The sequence below is a fragment of the Cryptosporidium muris genome, genomic scaffold (genome assembly GCF_000006515.1).
Source record: "Cryptosporidium muris RN66 scf_1106632353999 genomic scaffold, whole genome shotgun sequence".
NCBI classification, from domain to species: Eukaryota; Apicomplexa; class Conoidasida; order Eucoccidiorida; family Cryptosporidiidae; genus Cryptosporidium; species Cryptosporidium muris.
In genome coordinates, this window is record NW_002196571.1 from 1,232,754 (window position 1) to 1,252,691 (window position 19,938).

The 19,938-nt window shown below is 25.7% G+C and overlaps 13 protein-coding genes across 13 annotated transcripts, besides 26 other annotated features; 7 read left to right on the plus strand and 6 right to left on the minus strand.

Moving 5' to 3' along the window:
- Positions 1 to 28: 28 nt before the first annotated feature.
- CMU_027810 (RNA recognition motif. family protein) lies at positions 29 to 649 on the minus strand (the record flags this gene model as incomplete). Its single annotated transcript, XM_002140084.1, has 1 exon — positions 29 to 649. The coding sequence occupies one exon, from the start codon at positions 647 to 649 to the stop codon at positions 29 to 31; it is 621 nt and encodes a 206-aa protein (XP_002140120.1).
- Positions 650 to 811: 162 nt separating this feature from the next.
- On the plus strand, positions 812 to 1,636 carry CMU_027820 (uncharacterized protein; the record flags this gene model as incomplete). The annotated part of the gene is made up of 1 exon (XM_002140085.1): positions 812 to 1,636. The coding sequence occupies one exon, from the start codon at positions 812 to 814 to the stop codon at positions 1,634 to 1,636; it is 825 nt and encodes a 274-aa protein (XP_002140121.1).
- Positions 1,369 to 1,504: a microsatellite.
- A 387-nt stretch (positions 1,637 to 2,023) lies between the features above and the next one.
- Positions 2,024 to 2,112: a sequence feature (AT_rich).
- Positions 2,113 to 2,192: 80 nt separating this feature from the next.
- Positions 2,193 to 2,252: a sequence feature (AT_rich).
- CMU_027830 (uncharacterized protein) lies at positions 2,251 to 3,894 on the plus strand (the record flags this gene model as incomplete). The annotated part of the gene is made up of 1 exon (XM_002140086.1): positions 2,251 to 3,894. The coding sequence occupies one exon, from the start codon at positions 2,251 to 2,253 to the stop codon at positions 3,892 to 3,894; it is 1,644 nt and encodes a 547-aa protein (XP_002140122.1).
- Positions 3,383 to 3,426: a sequence feature (AT_rich).
- A 24-nt stretch (positions 3,895 to 3,918) lies between the features above and the next one.
- Positions 3,919 to 3,964: a sequence feature (AT_rich).
- Positions 3,965 to 3,983: 19 nt separating this feature from the next.
- Positions 3,984 to 4,145: a microsatellite.
- A 92-nt stretch (positions 4,146 to 4,237) lies between these two features.
- Positions 4,238 to 4,330: a sequence feature (AT_rich).
- A 4-nt stretch (positions 4,331 to 4,334) lies between these two features.
- CMU_027840 (uncharacterized protein) lies at positions 4,335 to 4,961 on the plus strand (the record flags this gene model as incomplete). Its single annotated transcript, XM_002140087.1, has 1 exon — positions 4,335 to 4,961. One exon carries the CDS (start codon positions 4,335 to 4,337, stop codon positions 4,959 to 4,961), a length of 627 nt encoding a protein of 208 aa, XP_002140123.1.
- Positions 4,958 to 5,058: a sequence feature (AT_rich).
- A 248-nt stretch (positions 5,059 to 5,306) lies between these two features.
- On the plus strand, positions 5,307 to 6,740 carry CMU_027850 (uncharacterized protein; the record flags this gene model as incomplete). The annotated part of the gene is made up of 3 exons (XM_002140088.1): positions 5,307 to 5,400; positions 5,475 to 5,617; positions 5,694 to 6,740. The coding sequence occupies 3 exons, from the start codon at positions 5,307 to 5,309 to the stop codon at positions 6,738 to 6,740; spliced, it is 1,284 nt and encodes a 427-aa protein (XP_002140124.1).
- Positions 5,439 to 5,473: a sequence feature (AT_rich).
- Positions 6,741 to 6,745: 5 nt separating the features above from the next.
- On the minus strand, positions 6,746 to 7,542 carry CMU_027860 (uncharacterized protein; the record flags this gene model as incomplete). Its single annotated transcript, XM_002140089.1, has 3 exons — positions 6,746 to 7,038; positions 7,212 to 7,301; positions 7,392 to 7,542. 3 exons carry the CDS (start codon positions 7,540 to 7,542, stop codon positions 6,746 to 6,748), a joined length of 534 nt encoding a protein of 177 aa, XP_002140125.1.
- Positions 7,143 to 7,188: a sequence feature (AT_rich).
- Positions 7,543 to 7,816: 274 nt separating the features above from the next.
- CMU_027870 (uncharacterized protein) lies at positions 7,817 to 8,497 on the plus strand (the record flags this gene model as incomplete). The annotated part of the gene is made up of 3 exons (XM_002140090.1): positions 7,817 to 7,856; positions 7,919 to 8,169; positions 8,306 to 8,497. The coding sequence occupies 3 exons, from the start codon at positions 7,817 to 7,819 to the stop codon at positions 8,495 to 8,497; spliced, it is 483 nt and encodes a 160-aa protein (XP_002140126.1).
- Positions 8,498 to 8,953: 456 nt separating this feature from the next.
- On the minus strand, positions 8,954 to 11,236 carry CMU_027880 (uncharacterized protein; the record flags this gene model as incomplete). The annotated part of the gene is made up of 1 exon (XM_002140091.1): positions 8,954 to 11,236. The coding sequence occupies one exon, from the start codon at positions 11,234 to 11,236 to the stop codon at positions 8,954 to 8,956; it is 2,283 nt and encodes a 760-aa protein (XP_002140127.1).
- Positions 9,548 to 9,582: a sequence feature (AT_rich).
- A 23-nt stretch (positions 11,237 to 11,259) lies between the features above and the next one.
- Positions 11,260 to 11,358: a sequence feature (AT_rich).
- A 648-nt stretch (positions 11,359 to 12,006) lies between these two features.
- Positions 12,007 to 12,045: a sequence feature (AT_rich).
- A 104-nt stretch (positions 12,046 to 12,149) lies between these two features.
- Positions 12,150 to 13,170, minus strand: CMU_027890 (uncharacterized protein; the record flags this gene model as incomplete). Its single annotated transcript, XM_002140092.1, has 5 exons — positions 12,150 to 12,335; positions 12,408 to 12,547; positions 12,618 to 12,681; positions 12,745 to 12,915; positions 13,033 to 13,170. 5 exons carry the CDS (start codon positions 13,168 to 13,170, stop codon positions 12,150 to 12,152), a joined length of 699 nt encoding a protein of 232 aa, XP_002140128.1.
- Positions 13,171 to 13,445: 275 nt separating this feature from the next.
- On the minus strand, positions 13,446 to 14,882 carry CMU_027900 (uncharacterized protein; the record flags this gene model as incomplete). Its single annotated transcript, XM_002140093.1, has 1 exon — positions 13,446 to 14,882. The coding sequence occupies one exon, from the start codon at positions 14,880 to 14,882 to the stop codon at positions 13,446 to 13,448; it is 1,437 nt and encodes a 478-aa protein (XP_002140129.1).
- Positions 14,806 to 14,829: a sequence feature (AT_rich).
- Positions 14,883 to 15,176: 294 nt separating the features above from the next.
- Positions 15,177 to 15,228: a sequence feature (AT_rich).
- Positions 15,229 to 15,347: 119 nt separating this feature from the next.
- CMU_027910 (uncharacterized protein) lies at positions 15,348 to 16,390 on the plus strand (the record flags this gene model as incomplete). Its single annotated transcript, XM_002140094.1, has 2 exons — positions 15,348 to 15,714; positions 15,774 to 16,390. The coding sequence occupies 2 exons, from the start codon at positions 15,348 to 15,350 to the stop codon at positions 16,388 to 16,390; spliced, it is 984 nt and encodes a 327-aa protein (XP_002140130.1).
- Positions 16,381 to 16,405: a sequence feature (AT_rich).
- A 5-nt stretch (positions 16,406 to 16,410) lies between these two features.
- CMU_027920 (uncharacterized protein) lies at positions 16,411 to 17,940 on the plus strand (the record flags this gene model as incomplete). The annotated part of the gene is made up of 1 exon (XM_002140095.1): positions 16,411 to 17,940. The coding sequence occupies one exon, from the start codon at positions 16,411 to 16,413 to the stop codon at positions 17,938 to 17,940; it is 1,530 nt and encodes a 509-aa protein (XP_002140131.1).
- Positions 16,541 to 16,579: a sequence feature (AT_rich).
- Positions 17,244 to 17,271: a sequence feature (AT_rich).
- Positions 17,758 to 17,930: a microsatellite.
- A 54-nt stretch (positions 17,941 to 17,994) lies between the features above and the next one.
- Positions 17,995 to 18,030: a sequence feature (AT_rich).
- Positions 18,031 to 18,082: 52 nt separating this feature from the next.
- Positions 18,083 to 18,107: a sequence feature (AT_rich).
- A 104-nt stretch (positions 18,108 to 18,211) lies between these two features.
- On the minus strand, positions 18,212 to 19,564 carry CMU_027930 (uncharacterized protein; the record flags this gene model as incomplete). The annotated part of the gene is made up of 1 exon (XM_002140096.1): positions 18,212 to 19,564. One exon carries the CDS (start codon positions 19,562 to 19,564, stop codon positions 18,212 to 18,214), a length of 1,353 nt encoding a protein of 450 aa, XP_002140132.1.
- Positions 18,229 to 18,267: a sequence feature (AT_rich).
- Positions 18,869 to 18,896: a sequence feature (AT_rich).
- Positions 19,037 to 19,057: a sequence feature (AT_rich).
- Positions 19,209 to 19,236: a sequence feature (AT_rich).
- A 208-nt stretch (positions 19,565 to 19,772) lies between the features above and the next one.
- Positions 19,773 to 19,833: a sequence feature (AT_rich).
- Positions 19,834 to 19,938: the final 105 nt, after the last annotated feature.

Genomic DNA, 19,938 nt, shown 5'->3' on the forward strand with positions numbered 1-19,938 from the left:
AATTTGCCTATTGCTTTCTAATTCAAAGTCAATATGGAGAGGCAAAATTTCTTTGTGATGGATTGAATACATTGCTATTTCTTCCTCTTGAATAGTATTGTGGTGCAAAATAACCACTTCTGGTTCCTCTATGAATTCCTACTCCACGTGTAAAGAGTGGAAATCCTCTTCCTCTTCCTCTTGGAAATCCTCCTCTGTTTCGAGTAAAACCAGGGATATTTTTTCTTTTTGAACACACCTTAATCTGTCTACCTCTAAACATCGCTCCATCAAATTTTAATGCCGTATCAACTGCTTCAGGTTCACAAAATTCAAGATATGCAAATCCTTTTGGCATTCCAGTTCTCTTATCATTCATAATTGTTATTCTATTAATACTCCCACAACTTTTAAATAGTTCCTGTAACTCTGTTGGTTTTGTTCCATAATCAACATTACCAATATAAATAGAACGTTTTATTTCATCATCATCTATTGGTCCTTCAGTTTCCATATTTTCATGAGGTTTTTGTATATCATCGAAATTCTCCGTATTGGAAATCTTGACATCAGATACAACTGCAGGAGCAGAGGGAGATGAAGCAAATAGAGTAGATAATCCAGTAGATTCCATATTAAATTTCTCTGCAGATTGCTCTCCTAGATTCATTAAAGGAACTGAAAGTGAGAAAAAAAAGTAACCTTGAAAAATTGAAATGCCTAATAGTAGAAAAAGGAAGGCTAATCCTGACTATTACCGGGAATTTTCAGCAGTGTCTAGGCTCCAGGCTAGATTTATATACTTTTTGGTTTAATACTGAATTATAAATATATGTTGGAAATTCATGACAATGGTCAATTAAATGATGATCAGGAAAGTGATGAAGATGTAAAATTTCTTATATGTGGTGTTGATCGAGAGGGTGGATTAAATGACTTTTCTATAAAAGCGTCACAGACTGTAACAACAGGAATATCAAATGACATTGGATCTATATCTAATATATCTAATATACCTGTTAAAAATTCTACTGTGATTATTGAGCCTGAACAAACTACTTCAGATACTAATCCTATAAATAACTTAGTAATGGTTTGGGAAACTAGTACTGAAAATAGACCATGGAGCAGGTTACTTGATATATCTCCCTGGTTCAATTATGGCTTTACAGAAAAATCATTTAAAGAATATATTATTAGACAATTGGTGATTAGATGGGAAAGAATTAAGAAACAAACAATTGAAACTTCTGATGATTCACTAACTAGCACAGCTTCATCTAGAATTCAATCTATGGCTAATCAAAGTCCTAATGTCAACAATTCTTCTAATATTACATGTAACCCAGTTATTCCAATTTCACAAAATATACAATTTCCACCAGGTATACCATTACCACCACCACCAGGTATGCCATTACCACCACCACCAAGTATGCCATTACCACCACCAGGTATACCATTACCACCACCACCAGGTATGCCATTACCACCTCCACCAGGTATACCATTACCACCACCACCAGGAATGGGTGGCCCAATATCTAATATGATTTTGTACCCTCAAATATTTCCTCATGGCAATCCATCATCATATCCATTTAATCCATTAATAAAACAACCTGCTGATAGACGTATTAAAAAAAGGAAAGAATAATACTAAATAGTTGATTATGTAATTGAGAATATAAAATTTATCTTTTAATAAGTGGTTCAATTTATTTAGATTGAGGGAAGATATCCTTAGGATACTTAAAAATTGATAAATAAATTAGAATCATATATACTTATAACTAAATATTCAATTTAATGAATACATTCTTTATTAAAGAGTGACGCTGCAAATTTTAGGATTTTCCCAATCATAAACATTTTATTGTTACTTCAAAGTAAATATCTTTAAAAATAAAAGGGAAAAGAAGTATTAATTCACCTTGTTTTTATAATCTATATTGTATTTTATATTAATTCTTCATTTCAATTATGACTCTAAAATTATAATGTATTAGACCTTTATAGTATAATAGAAAGTATTTTCAATAGCTTATTATTATAAAATATTAATAATTATTTTATATTTAATAGACTTTAACAAAATACTAAATAGATAATATTAAAATTTTTAGTAAAATTCCCAAAATAAATAAGGGAAATGTGTGCATTATATGAACAAATAATATATTACCAAAATTATGAACTTTCTAAGAGTTATCAATATATTAATAAATTTATAATTTATATAGGTATAATTAATAAATCAAAATGAATAAAATGGCCAGGAATATTTCTCGTCAGTTCAAATTTGATAATAAAGAAAAGATGTCAATAGCTAAATTTTTGAGATATTTAGAAGTAACCAATTACTTTGAAGGATTACATAAAAGTTGTGAAGAAATACAAAAATTAGAAAATGAATCAGAACAAATTCAAAAAAGTAAATCTATTATTATTAAAAGTTATAAGGTTGATTCACCAGATATTAAATTAAGGGAACTTATTAATAAAAATATTACAGTAGATAACATATTTCTTCAAAGAAACTGGTGTTATAGACTAATAAATGAAAAACCTCAAGAATTTACACTAAAACAAGGAGATTTTAACAGACGTTATGATAAAGAAGATCAAGATTACTTAAATCATGAAAATGATACTTCAAACTTGCATTATGACAATACTGCAGACAAATCTAGTCAAATAATTCATTTTGAACCACACAAAGGATTTCCAATTGTAAATTATGAATACTTTGATATAAATGATATAACTAAATATAATCCAGAGCCATTAAGTATTCAAATAAAATCTCATAATACTAAAAGAAAGTATTTTTATGATGTACAAAATAAAAATATAGAAACTCAAGATAATCAAGATGAAAAATATGATACAGAATTAGAAAATTTAAATGAAATTATTTTATCCTATGAAGATCAGCTTAGTAAGAATGAAAAATTTGAACCATATGTTCTTAAATCTAATCAACAACAATCTGATGAATATTCAAATATAAATAAAAATAAAGAATTGGATATATTTCAAGATTTATTATCAAGAAGTGATTATTGTAGATTTGATTGTATACAAAATATGAAAGATTATTTTTATTTTAGTGATTATAGGACTGAAAATAAAGATTGTAATTTAAATAAATCAGTATTATATAATGAAAAACCCTATTTTAAACGAGAAATATTTAGAAAAAAAAAAACTGATGCACTCTTACCAGGATATGACAATTCATCTGAAGAAGATATTGACCAAAATTATAAAAATAATCAAGAAGAAAGCAAAGTTGTGAATAACAATATTATATATATAAAAGAAACTGTTGAAAATGAGGAAGAAACTCAAGCTAAAAATACAATCAAATATTTTTATGATCATCCTTTAGAATTAGGACTTTATATTAAAAAAATTGATAATTTGATTAATAAAAGAAAATATGCTTATGAAGAAGAGAAATATCAACGTTTACATTCAGAATATACTTTAAAACATAAAATAAAGGAATATATATATTTACATAATATGATGTATGAAAATTATAGTAAAATAGAATTATTACAAAAAGAGTTATCATATAGAAGTCAATTTTTAATAAATTATAAGGAGGAACTTAGTAATAAAATTGATGGTTTATTAGAATTAAAACAAATTTTAATCAATTCATTTGGTATGTTATGCCATTGGTGTGTATGCGAACCAAAATATTTAGATAGGAAATGTACACAAAAATGGGGTCAAATAAGCTCAGCATTAATACCAGGTGGTAGATCAGCTCATGCTTTACTACTTTGTAAAAGAATATGCCATTTTGATAATAGACTTGGTCAGCTATATGCATCAATGTATAAAAAAAATTTGACTCTTGGAAATAAAATCTTGAAACAAAAAAAAATTAATACTTCATAACAAATCAACTTAGAGATATCTAAGAATATTAAAAGTATTCTAATTAAAATTTTAATAAAAAAAAAAAAAAGTCTAAAGAAATTGGAGATTATTAAGTTAAATTATTTATATAAATTAGATCTATATAAATATTATTATACTATTATATAATATATATTATAATAATATAAGAAAAATATTTATATCCTATCAAATTATTAAAATTACAATATTATTAGTTATTTATTTTAGATTGTTATATAACTTTATGTGTTCTTTTCTAAAATTTCCAATAAAATCCCAGACCATTAGTATTTCTAAAATAACTAATCTTTTAATATTCATTTACCTTAATATTCTACTCTATATTATTTTATATTCAAAGTAATATTAATTCCTTTTTCTTCTAAATAAATCTTTAGTAATAAATCTAAATTTATAAAAATTTAAATTAATTGTAAATGAAAGAATCAAAAAGATTGTCATGTAAATATATATCTTTACAAACTATATGGATTACATGTTGTATATTATGTATTATATATGGATTAACTAATATTATTAAGTATTTTGTTGCACAACGTTTAGTAATTGACTTTTTCATAATATTTTCTGGTTTTATTGGACTCTTATCAGAAATACATTGTTTCCAATTTTTTTCTTATATGCTATTTTTTTATACACCAATTGGACGTGGTCTATATATTATTATACAAGCATGTTTATTTCTTAATAGTAATTTATTATCTTTAATTAGTTCTTCAGTTTTGATTAGTTTGGGAATACTTTATATGATATCATCAGCATTACTTGGAGGTGTTACAAAACCACTATTAGAAAGTTCATTAAATAATGAGCTTAATTTAAAAGCATCTATTCATTTCATTTCAAATATAAAAAGTAATTCTACAATCAATAATAGTACTAGAGTTCACAATTCTGATAATCATATTTATACATCTAACGAAGATAAAGATTCAAGTCATTTACATCACAATTATTATCCCTATCATCCTCATCATTCTCATCATTCTCATAATTCCCATCATTCTAAAAATTCTGATCATAAAAAGATAATTTCAACATAATAATTAATAATTATAACATTTGTAACTCTTTAAATATAAACTTTTATTATTATAGTATAATGAGTAGAATATAATAGAATGTATTTAATTTATTATAGTGTGTATATTATAGAGTTTGTATATATATACTCAAAGATGTGTATTTAAAGAATACTAAAATAAATCTTCTTAATCACACAATAGCTGTGTAAATTAATGCAACACAGACGCCAAATAAAAACTGTCTACTGTCTCAAGATTTATGTGGAATTTAGGTACTATTTGTTAAGATGTATTGGTTCTATTTTAGAAAAAAAAAGAAGTAACCAAGAATTAGGTACATCACTATATTGGAAATAATTAAATATGTTAGAGAATAATACTAAAAATTTAGGGACTTTACACTTTAAATTTTCTCGTAATTATGAATATATACATAGTATTACTGCGGATGATACAGGTTAGTATTTTCAGAAGTAAAATTTTTCTATTGTATTGTAAAAAATAAATGATATAATTTATTATTATATATAGGAGATTACTTTGTCATTTCATGTACTAATTCTTTAGTAATTTTAAAACGGCAGGGTGATGACTTTATACCTATTTCAAGTATTAGATCTCCACATGATGGAGCTACAATAAGTTGTTCATGGAGTCCATTATATTCTACTAAGGTAAAATAAGTCAAAATGACATTTTAAATATTCCTTAATAATTTTTATTTCTTCTTTTTTTGATTATTTATTATAGTATGCATTATTTGCAACGTGTAGTGATGATAAGACTGTTGGAATATGGCTATTAAATAAAAATATAAACTTTAGTTCAATTAAAAAAACGGAATTGATAGATTATCAAAATATACCCAAAGGTCCATGTATACTAACTGCAAGATTAAGAGATGCAAAATTATCAGTAACAAAGTGTTGTTTTGCAATAATGGATGGATTCAATAATGATGAAGCAACTAGTATAAATTCATTATCTTCATGTTTATTATTATTTACTTGTAGTGAAGATGGATATATAAGAGTATATGTTGCTCAAGATCCACCTACATTCCTATTATGGACAATAAAAGATCAATTTCCATGTCATATAAATAATCCACGAGGTTGTTTAACATTTAGTTTAAAACAATATAAACCCCCAATAATAATAAATAGTAATGAAAGTATATATACTTACATATTTAATCAAATAGTAGTAGGGGGTTTTGATGGAACATTTAAAATATTTGCACAAATTAAGATATTATGTGATTCTAGTTCTAATAATCAAACTGGAACTGAAATAACTGAAGATAAAAATATGACACCTTTATTATCTCCACGAACATCTTCACCTAAAAAGATTGAATGGAAATTGATATATGAAACATGTAATCAATTATCAACAAATGAATCTATTTTAGATGTATCTTGGTGTCCAAATTATTGTAGAAAATATGATATTTTAGCAACTAGTCATGATAGTACTTCATTACCCTGGATTGGAATATGGAAATGGGAAATAATTGATGAATTGAGTGGTAACTTAATATTATTACAAAAATTATTTATAGATTCTTTAAATTTCTCTATTTGTCTTTCGTGGAATACTAGTGGTACAGAATTGATTGCTTCTACATACTGTGAGATAATTAGATATCTTCTAATTAATAATAAATACACAAGATATAATCATACAGATGATACAAAATCTTCACAAAAGTCATTATTAACAACTATTAGTAATAAAATGAAATATTCAAGTAATTGTTTATATTTTGTGAGATGTATTACCCCATTATCATAATGTCTTTAATTTGTATTCATGTAAAAGTAAGGATCTCTATTATATTTCTCTTCAAATTTAACAAACCACCTATCTAAGACCATTTGAGGTACACGAATACATTCTGATGAGTTTGTATTGTTCCCATTAAAGCTCTCTATAAATCTAAATAAATTTAATGCAATCTTTTTTGCAATTTCTTTATTAATATCTATAGGTGGTTTATTTTCCACTTTTACAATTAATTCTGATGATAATTCAATTGTTATACCAATTCTAACTGTTGCTAAATTCATAATATCAGGCAGAAATGGCCAACCTAATAATTTACAAAAAATAGTGAATTACTCCCTTTTTGTCTCTAGTTATCTTTAAAGAAAGAAAAATATAACTCGTAATAACTACGTTATTAAACTGTAAGAGTTTATTATATAAGATTCTATATATAATTTCTTTTTTTTTTTTTTATCCTATAATTATAATGAAACATACCAGTAGTAAACATATCACTTGGTCTAACATTTGTTATTACCCCAAGGAATTCCCAAGATGTAAAAGGTGCAAAACTGTAGTAGATACCAGCTATAGTAAAAATCCCGATAATAAAGTAAAATAACATGTAATCCTTTAAAGATAATTAAATACTTAATACATATTATACTTTAAACATACCTCCACATTGATCTGTTGGTAAAGGTTGATTTAAGAAAATTGTTAAATTGTGGATAGTACTTGGTTGTGGGAGTTCAGCAATCCAACGGCACTCAGATTCTTGAACTGGTGCAGAAACTGCTCTTCCTGGAACTAAAATCCCAAATGTCATTATTCTCAAAGTAATATTACCTAAATATATTATAAATATCTAAATGATAATCCTTAATATATAGGCTTCAGTTAATAAATTTCGATTTAATATAGCGCTTAGATCTGCCTATAATACAATTATAGGACGTCTAAAAAAAAAAAAGAAAAAAAAGGGGGGGGGGAGTTGAAAGGTTTTTGAAGATTAGAGAATATATAGTTAGATAAAATAAATTTATAAGAAATTACTTTCTTAAACACCTAGATCTTCTTTAAAATTCTGATGATTACTCAAAATGTCTATAAATCCTGAATTAATGAGTCATGTTGATTCAGGTAAGTTGCAATGATATAATTTCGGAGTGATGAAGTTAGACTTAGTATTTTGTGTTAAATAGACCAACTTCGACCAATACTTAAAAGTGATGAAAGGATTTTATTAACACGTGGATTTGTAAAGTTCCAACTGAAGTCATCTAATGAGAAATTCCAGGGTTATGGTAGTGTAATTGTAACCACAAATAGAATTGTTTTAATAAGAACGGGAGATATTGATAAACCATCGAATTTCGTTTCACTAGAACTCCCTTTATGTAATATTGATAAAGTTGAATTTCACCAACCCATACTTTTTCCAAGTTATATTGAGGTGTGTTGATAATGAATAAAAAGTGACAATTTGAAGATATTATTTTGAGTACTCTAATAATTATAAACATAATTCAAATTACAATTAGAAATTTCCATGAAATTTGATATTTATAATTCATTGCGATTTTCTCTAGGGTATTGTAAAACCTACTCCAAATGCTATGTATAGTCTGCCTAGTATAAGTTCGTGGTGGATATCTTTTTATAAAGGTGGCTGTTGTACGTTTATAAAGTGTTTCTTCCGTATATACAGATCTGTTGTGCATACTCAAAATGTCAATGATGCTAAAAGTAAGTCATTATTTGAATTCTTATATTTAAAATAATATAGACTACTTTTTCTTTTTTTTTCTATAAACTTACTGATAAGAAAAGGCATTCAATTGGAATCTGCTTATATTGATGAGACTGACCCTACTGTAATTTATATTGAAAATATGAATAATGATAAGAATCACTAAATTTACTAATAAGTTTTAAGGAAAATAAAGTGATTTTTCAAAGACATGTTGCTTAATATTATTTTGAATTTGATTTGTATAAAATTATATTTCCCAGTCATTTACACTATATAAATGATATTGAAAGTGAGACTTCAGAAATATTTGGTACTGAATTTATATCTTTATTCTTATAAATTTATAGTAATTAATATCTTCAATAACTTATCTAACCACTTTATTTAAATCTTTATTATCTTTATATTCAAATGGAGAATCAAGATGATCTAAAGTGATATTATCCTCAATTTTCACCATTGATTCTTGTATTAATTGAGGTAATTATGATTTACTTTTATAAATCCCAGTTTGATTATCTAAAGATCCTTTTATACTTATTTCTTGTGTTCCTTCATCCATATACTTTCCTATATTTGTTACTTCTAAAGTCTCTGTATTATCTTTATGTAACTCCTTCAATTCTATTTCAGAAGTTACATTTTTACTTACCAATGTTTCAAAGTATTCTCTACCTTCATTATCAACATTATCATGTTCACCATTATCCAATGTAAAGATCTGTGGTGAAGATCCTACTTCCCACACTTTACTAGTATGTTGGGATATATTTAATTCTTCATCAATTGCACTAGGTTTATAATTGTTATTACAAAAAATAGTTTGGTTATTCACGTGAAGTATATTATTTAAATCCTGCATTCTATCACCATTAATATCATTTGTATTGTTTTTATATTTATAACTAATTAAAGATTTCTCAAATAATTTACTAAGTGATCTAGCCATAGATTTTATTTTTTTTTGACTATAGTCATGTATGTATGTTACCTTTGAATATGAAGTTGTTGAAATATCATCACAATTATAAATCTCACATTCATACTCTAGTATATCATTATACATATTATCTGAATCTTTATTAATTATATTATTTGATAATATATTTTTTTCATGATCTCTATCAATATCAATAGTCTCATGATCTATTTCATTTAAATTAGCACTTTGATCATTATTCTGATTATATTTTGTACTTGAGTATTTTAAACCATACTTCATCATCTCACTATTTTGCTTATTAAAAAGTTTATTTGAGATCCTACTATATATTGTTGCTATTTGATCTTTACTTATTGAAGGAAAAGTTACACTTTTTAGAAAGAACATTCTTTTATTATCTAATTTATCAGTAAATATGTTTTCCATTTTTTCTATATTATTCTGAATTTTCAATTCATCACTATTATCAATTCCAATTTCTATATGATCTAATGTTATAATATCTTTATCTTCACATTTAGAATGATTTTTTCCTGAAAAGCTTAATATAAATATCCCAAAAATAATAAATATTGCACCTATCATAAAGCATAATCCATCAATAGGAGATAACATAGTACTACCAGTATTCAAATCTTCATTATAAAGAGCCAAACTACACAAACCTCCACTTGTAATCAATACTGAATTTACTATAGGAACTGCATATATTGCTTCATAGTTAGATAGACTTAAATTCCAAAATATAGCCTGTAAAAGTGCTAAAATAAAAAAAGTAGTAGATATTATATATAGTGCAGGGTAATTAAAAACACCATATGAATGAGTAGCCATTATCTGCATCAAATTTTGAATCAATATATTTGAATAACCACCACATAACCCTGAGGTTGCACATACACAAAACCTAATGATAGGTGAAGAGATATAAACTCTTGGTATCATAGAAATTATAACTTCTTTCTTATTAGAAATATTAAGATATAGTGACTTAATATAATTTTTTTCTTTAGGATATTTAATTGTTGAATATATATTTAGTACATTTGCAGCTATCTCTGAATTATCGTTATTCACTAAACATGATGTTCCATTTAAATGTTTATCTACTCCACTCTTTAAATTTGAATTTCCTAATATTTCTAAGAAATCGTTGTTATGCTTTTCAATAACACTAGAATATTTCTCTAATTTATTATTTATTTCATTTGAGCTCAACTTATCTATATTTACAGTATTATTTGCATTAGTTGTATCTAAATAACTCAAATTATCTGGACTATTAGATATCATATCACCTTCAGATTCATCATAAGAAATTGTTTTCCAATCACCTACTATACCAAACAAAGCAATATAAATAAATATAACAAGTAGAATTGAAGATGTTATACTGCAAAATATAAAACTAGGTTGACTATACATATATATTAATTGAAATATGTTAAACTCTTGAATATCATGGATTCCAAACAGTAAAACTAAAATGAGACCAAATATTACACAGATTGCTCCATATATATGAAATTTATTAATATTTTCCTTCAGAAAAATTTGACCAAATAAAAAGGCCCAAAATATATGTAAACCAGCAAATGGTGTGATAATATTGGCTGAGGCATAACGAAGACTTGCAAAAGATAATATTACATTTAAAATAACAGCTGAAAATATCCCTATAATCCATATAGGACGAAGGTATAATGGTCTTCTTTCTTGTTCTGGAAAATTTTTCTCCTTTATAAAGCTTAGTCTAACTAAAACATCTCCCAATGCTCCAAAAATAGAAGCTAGAATAGCGTATATAATGCCAATAATCCACATAATTGGATATCTATTGAAGATTCAAATTTTATAATATTAATAATAATATTATAAAAGAGAATTCTATTGTATTGAATATTTACAATGATTAGTAATAAAACTTTTAAATAATAAATTTATATCAGTAGTTTCAGTAAGACTTTAAAATATTGATAATTTTAGAGACTATTTTCAAAGATTTAAAGTTGAAATTTATATAATCCAAGTCTCAAATAACTTATTCAATAAAGAAAAACCAAATATTGATTAATTTTAAATTGAGTAAAATACTTTGATTTAATTCCCAAATATACTCGAACCTTCTAAATCTAAAAACTCGGATATTCTAAAATTATATAAACTTCAAAATAAGGCCTTATTAAATAGCCCGTAAATTTATCCAAAAAACTGTATCCCAATTTGTTTATATGCCAATACTATTGATGTTATGTGCCTCAATATTTAAGAAGAATTTCAACAAAAAAATTTACTTAAATTTATGTATTATATGTTGATTTTTTCTTTGAAGGAGTAAAACTACCTTCCCTAAAATATAGTGCTATATCTTTATACGATTCTAATCAATTTATATTTGAAATTCCCTCTTTTAGATAATTCCAGCTTTCATTTAAGTTGTCCTAATGTACTCCCCCACACACAATACTAACGTCTAAAGAGGAAGTTGTAGACTTTAGGCGGTCAAATATATAGCGTTCTATTTCTTATTGGGTTTATAACGAAGATTCATGTGTTGAGCATAGTAACCCTTATTGTGTAAAAGTATCAATTTCTTAATTTAAAAATAAAATGAACATAAATATTATAATTAAGTAACCCTAAGAACAGCTATTTTAGACAATTTATTAAAATATATGTTCTTATATTCATCATTTCCAATTATCCATGTATATAAAGGAAAGTACTTTTCAAATTATTAAACACTCTTTGTACTAGTTAATAGCTGACTACTTTGCCAATCATCCACTGCTTGGGAAAGTTCTTCTTTAAGATTTGAGGCTTTTTCATCATACATTTTGGCCATTTCAGAGCTGTATTTGTGTCTATCCTTTTCATCCATCTCCTCCAGTAATTTTGTTTGATCAGTAAGATCAGTTGGTGACTACAAGGGAGATTTCACAAAATTTCGAATTATTGTTAATACTTAAATATTTCAATATTCAAATTGACTTACCAATAAAGTAATTTCATCATCTGATTCCATATCTCCTAATATTGAGGCTGCACATCCAGCAAGTTTGGAGTCCACAGGAGGGTATAGATATTCATCTGCCAATGTTTTTTGTACAAGAACTATAGGTTTTCCGGCCTTATCTGATATCACAATTATGATATAATTTGTTTATATAAAGAGAGATTAAGATTGAATTTTGTTACCACATACCTGGATAGGCATGATCATATGCTGTTCTTAGAAGCTTCCCAACATATGCTAATCTTGTCATTAACTAAGAAAAGAAATTAGAAATGACTATTTTAAAAACCAATAAAAATTATGTGTTATAACTTACCTGAGTTTTACTGGCTAAATTAGTCTGCAAAGTATGTTGCACTGGCCCCATTAATTGATTTCTAAATTTGGAGATTCGCTTTTTTGCAGTATCATATTCAATTTTGATATCCTCAGTAGCTAGTTTTAAATCAGCTGAAAAATCATTATATGGGCCTTGCAATTTACTATTCTATAGTGATGGGGGAGTGAATTTAATAATAGTCAAATGGTACATATTTAAATTATTTAGTAATGAACACAAATATCCTGATTTATTTTCCAATAATTATGATATGTAATAACTTACTGGTAAAAATAAAGCTCCTATAGGACCATTTTTTAGTTTATTTACAAGATTTTCTTCTTTATTGGCTTCTTTTGCTAATAAAATGCCAATTAAAGATACTGAAATAATACTAATTATATTGATAATGTATCTCTTCATCTTTTTTGTTAACTATTTTCGTCAGATATATCAAAGAAGACTATTTCATCAATATTCTGTAAAGTATCTCTAGTTACCCAAGTTACCTATACCAAATAAGTTCCAGATGTGCAATATTACCTAATGGTACATTACCGCAGTTGCATGTTTCCACATTATACATGCATGTACTACCTATCGGTATATAACTAAGAATTAGTAGTGAAGAAAATTACATAGCAAATAAATTGTTTACTTAAAATAAGTGAAATTATTATACAAAGAGAAAACTGTTTTTAAGATTTACAAATTAAAATTGGAAGTTTATTAATTGAATATTTAAAGTTGGTGATTTGATCAGTTATATATATATTAGGACATTTAAATATACCAGGATAACACATTTTCAAGGGATATAGTACAGCACAAGTTGATTTTGTATATGAATTGTAGTTTAATGAAATCTTCTCAAAAATAGGTACAACCGGATATTGGGGATGATAATCCACTACTATTTGTAAATCTAGTTGTGCTGAAGGTTTTTTATTAATGACCTCTATATTTAAATAAATAGCATCACCTGCCTTCTCAGCTACGCCTTCTACACTACAAGTTGCAGAAAATAATGAAAGCTTATCAGATCCATGATCTAAATTACTAGATACTCCAGTTTTTACTGTATCATTTGAATTGAGATTACTTCGACTAATTAATTCCCCTATATAACATATATCATTATCTTCAATACTATCTTCTTTTAATTGAAGGGCAAATTGTGTTAAAACTCTGTGATCATAAGTTTCTAAAGATACTTTCCACTTAATAAATATTGGAATGACTTGTGAAATTGTAGTAGAATCACCACTTTTATTAAGGATTCTCTTGTCACTTATCTTAAGAGCACATCCCCAATATTGACTAGGTTTGAGTATCCATGGTAAATTTAATTTCCCATTTTGGGGAAAATTGCTATATATATACTCTATAATAATATTATTATTCGTATCATGATTTAAAATGTCCATATACAAAATAAATTCGTCATGAAGATAATAATTTGATATTGTTAGTGGAACTTTAATAATTATAGGCAAAGATATACCACAAGTGTATACATTTTCTTCATTAAGCTCATTATTATTAAATGGTGAAACAAAGCTTTCAAAGTTTCCGACAACATTATCATCTAATATAAATTTATCTGTATTAAAGTGAGTATATTCAACTTGTATAAAAATATTTAGTGGAGTATTCCAATACTGTGGTTTTATAGTCAATGAAAAATCAAATAAGTAGAGTTTCATTTTTAATCTCTCGAAATATTTAACATCTAATTCAGTAATATGTGATCCAGTATCTTGAAGTATATTAAAGGATTTCCAATATTCATTATTATTGGCATCCATACTTTGGTATTGTCCCTCCCAAGCAAAGTTAGTTAATACAGACTGCTTTTCTTCATTTGGAATATCAAAAATTATATCATAAAGATTATATTCTTGTTCATTCTGATCTATTAATACTCCTACCTTTATATGTTCACCTTGGTATAAGCTTAAAATATCATTAGATTGAGTTGCTGATTGATAGTTGTGTTTTTGCAAAACCACAGATATGATATAACTTTCCAAGTTGAATTCTAGATCTTGAAACTTCTTATTATTAAAAATAAATATTATACATGGATTTTTTGTTATATTATCTCTCAGACTTTTATCTTCATTTGAATGCATTTGAGTAACAGGAAAAAACTAAATAAGTTCATCAATAAGCGCTTACCACTACTGTTATGCAAAATACTGATGCAACATGGCTTTATGATAAGTTAAGTGTCATCTCGCTAACGAGAAAATTAGCAACTAATTAAATTCAATGTTTATAATTCTTAAATTTCTTTGATAATGGGAAATAAAGATAAACTATGAAACTTTTAATATTACTACTTTTTTTGATCAGTTATTTAGGGACAAAAAGGCACACTTCCCTAGGTCAATATGTAACAGAAATATATCAAAGTAAGCTACCTCTAATATATAATAATTTATTTATGAAAGAAAACAATAATAATTCTTTTTTTATCTTGGATTTTAGCATGTACTCAAGAGGAAGGGATTATTGCAAAATGTGGCCCAGGTGCAAATTGCTTTATAATAGGCAAACAGCCTACATGTCACTGTGCGATAGACGTAGCAACTGGGATGATGCTATCAGGAAATCCATATAGAGGATGTACATGGGATTTGTCTGGGAATTGGCAATTATACACAGGCGAAGAATCAGCTCGAGTGCAACCAATAATAAGCCTACTAACAAATGAAGAATTTTTATTTCGTTTTGATAGGACAGATGCAGTTTTAGCAACAAAGTACCTAACAGGATCCATATTTACAGTAAATGGAATTACAAATACAGCTGCAGGATTATTTTCAAGAGTATTTTTAGATGCAAATGATAATACAGCTGTAATATTGGAAAATGCAGAAGGATTTGTGGACCAACATGGAAGGACGATGACATTGAGAACACGTTGGGCTGATACTACACTAAGTAAATCCTCTTATTCATGTAAGTTTGAAAGTATTTATATTAATTATTAGTTTTCTATTATTCTAGAAATTATTTAGGGATGTATGATAAGCATGATTTAAGTGGTGAGTGGCAACGGCCAGATGGTATCAAAGTACATTTAAATTATTTAGTTAAACCTATTAATTGGCCAGTGAAATCAACAATATATAAGTGGTTAAGAGCATATTGGTTTGATGATGCATCGCTAATATCCCCTATAAGATTGTGTACAACTTTATTTTTAGATAAAACATACAAGGAAGAAAAATACTCAATGCAAACATCGGCAAGATTTGTTCAGCTAGGCTTTTATGGTGCTCTTCGTTTTGGATCAAACAGGATTGATATATATTCACCTGCAAATGGATATCAGATATTGTCATTAAGAAAAGTTGGTATAAATTTACCTCCATATGTACCATTTAGTTTAGGTAATATTATAAAGCCTGAAAGTGAGTATTTTGATAGTACAAAGGTGGAGTCGATCACTAATGATATATATTCACCACAACAAGGATATTATGGAAGATTACTATATGAAGGTAATTATTCACAAGGTATTTTAAATAAAGAATTAGATGTAGCAAACAATAATGTATTTAATAAAACAGTAAATGGAGCGGAAATTAAAAAGGTAGCGGATGTACTTTGCAATGTTAGGAGAATTAATTAATATTTAATAAATTATGTCCAATGAGAAGTAGCAATAAATATAAAAGTGATATATTTAGCTTAGGAACAAAAGAATGGAACTACATTTTGGATTATATACCAGATATTGAGAAAAGTAGTATTCTTAGTGAATTATTGATATGTAACAAACTATTAAATAAAAATATTACTAATTTAATAAAAAATATATCAGGTAATGCTTCATTAATATTGGACATGATTAAATGTAATGTTTTTGTTCCTTATATAGAAGAAATTAATCTCATTGGTATAAAATTATATGACTGGAATAATAGTGATGAATTTTACAAATTAACAAATATTACAAAAAGAAACTATAAAACAGCACTAAGATCTATTAAAAAAGTTACTATTTCTTACTGTGAAATACCATGGGACTTGAAAGAATATAGATTTTGGTCAGAATGGTTAACTTATATAGCTAATACTGAACATATAACATTACAATATTGCAAATTTTATTCTAAAATGAAGGATCGAAATATAAATAGTAATAATAATAATGAAGCAAATATAAATTCTGAATTTGATCATTTTAATGGATCACAAAATTTTAATAAAAAGAGAAAGATATTAGATTATGAGTATAGAGATTCTACCATTTACAACTACACTGATACTGTCCAATGCAAAAATGGATACTTCCCAATATATAATTTACTAAGATCTTGTAAATACTTAAAGGAATTAAGAATTGTAGATACAAATATAAATATAAATCAAATATCAGATTTATTGAAATGGTTACAAGAATTCAATGCAAAACTTCATGCTTTAAATATTGATAGAAATATACTCATATTTGGGAATATAATAAGTTCAGCAATAACTGGTAATAAATTAATTAAGTATTTAAAATATCTATCACTTTCTTCTACTAAATTAAATGATGAAGATGCCTTTTCAATATTAACTTCATTTATAAAAGATAAACAAGAAATTAATATGAAAGATAATGATAATTCTAGATTAGATCATTCTAAAATTAAGATTTCTTTTTCAGACAACTTTTTAACAAATGAATTTTGTAATAAATTACAAAAATATACATGGGATAAAACTTTGAACTTTATTCAAGAGGTAAGAATTGATATTTCTGGAAATCCTATACTAAATAACAAAATAGATCAAACTTGTAAATATATTCCAAAATGGCTAATACTTGAATATAATGATCTACTACCAGTTTTTATGGGAAATGATCTGCAATTACCTTCAAGTACTATTGAATATAACGAATATCTATTTAATCAGTTTAATATCTTAAAAAAAGTAGAAACTCCTAACACTCTCCTAAATATAGTAGATGAAGATTATGATTCTGAAGAAGATGAAGATTATAGTTTAAATAGTCAAGAAAGTAGTGAAAATGAAAGTATTAGTAGTTGCTATAGCAACAGTGAGAATGGTAATAGTGTAGACGATAGTAAATGTAATAGCATTCATAATTATAGAAGTAGTGATGATAAAAGTGATGAAAGTGGAGATATAAATAACTATGAAAATAATAAAGATTATAAGCACAATTAAAACTCTAAAAATGGAATTAGCCAATTTACTTAATAAATTCGATATATAATCTACTTTAAAATATTAAATCAAATATATTTATTAATTATAGAATTGTCATCAAATTATGGAAAATAAAAATTGTAAATAGGGAGAAACAAACTATTAAAATTATTATTTAAAAAAAACTACCTGATTTAAGTTGAATGAGACTTTTTAATGAAAGATAATGCAATCATTAAATATTTAATAAAATCCAGTTTATATATATATATATCTTTAATACTAAACCTTATACAAGATAAAGTCTTTTAAAATTTTTATTAATATTTGAATTTTTAAAAATTTGAAATAACACATTTTTAGATATAATGTAACCATTTGGTAATACAAAGGCAGGATTATTATCATCCATAAACTCTCCAGTTATTGGACAAATTATAAAACTTTGTAACCTATGAGTTAATGGAAGTTTACCAATGTAATCTTCACTATATGCACTACAGCTAGGACAATTAGCTGTGATTCTATGTCTACAAATACTGGTACTTAATACTGAGAAACCTATATCCATTAATCTTAATAAAGTACATTTTTTTGGAAATCCATATACCCAAAACCAAGTTCTTTTAAATTGCTCTAATATATTCTCCCATCTACTTAATTTAAAATACTTGGATATTAAATTTATATTATCTGTATCTTCATATTCTATACCAGTATTTATATTCCACTTTTGCTTCTTAATTGAGAATAAACATGAAATAATAAATTCCTTTATTTCATTTCCATGTAAACTGTATAAATCTAAATCTATCAAATCTTTCATATTTTGAATAATCATATTTAATACTATAAATGGATTTGAAGTCTCACTTTGTACACTTTTAATGAATTTTTTTGCAGCATTTTGAATTTGTAATTGTACTTCTAACAGTGTATAAGGTTCTTTATATTTTATACTTTTATTTATTTTAGATTTATGAGAACTTATCCATTGTAAAGCATGTGATGTTTCATTCAAGTTTATCAAAGAGTTACAAATTTTGTCATACTCTTCAAATAATAAGTAATTATCAATTATTTCTTCACTCTGAATATCTATATTGGATGATTCTATATTATTATTATAAATATTGCTCTGATTAATTTGTTTATCATTACAAATAAGGTTACTATGATTATCTTCATAGGACTTTTTAATTATTTCAAACAATTTACATCTTGTGTTTGGATAATTTCTACTACGATCAAAATAATCCAATAATATCTTATTAGTTATTTGTGTCATATTTTTGAAATTAAAATTTTTATTAACCCATGATTCATCCAAATACCTTTTATTTTTAAAGGATCTAAGTATTCTGATAGTAGCCTCAATTAGTTGCTCACAGTTGGACTTTACTATTAATACGTCATTTTTCAATAGATTTATCTTTTCAATGAGCTTGTCTAATTGAGATTCTCTATCTTCATTATCACATATTTTAAGCCCCTTCTTCATATAAGAATATAAATGTTTTATCTGACTTTCAATTAATTTGTAGGAAACCCTTATTTCAGCTACATTCCTTTCATGTAAGCATTTTATATAACTCTCATCAATAGAATTTATGTAAATATATTTAAAGAGATCCTTTGACATTTCTTAATATAGACACACTTTAAATACAATTATCGTAATATTGCATGCAAAATAGGACTCCATTAGATTCTTGTAATTTTACAAAAAAAAAAGCGCCTTAAATAGATACTAATACGATACCTGACGATTTAGGCGGAAAAATATTTAGATCTTATTTTATAAAAAGTTGTAAAGTGGAGATAGTATTCATACTAAAAAACTTGGTAAGTTTATAAATATAAATATAATTAACTAATATTGTCAATATATTTTTATGAATTATATTATATCCTATTTTATTACTATAGATAACATAATAGCTAAAGATATTATCTAAGATATTCCTACTCTTTTGTTTTTCAATATATATTATATTTTCCTAATTATTCCAAGTT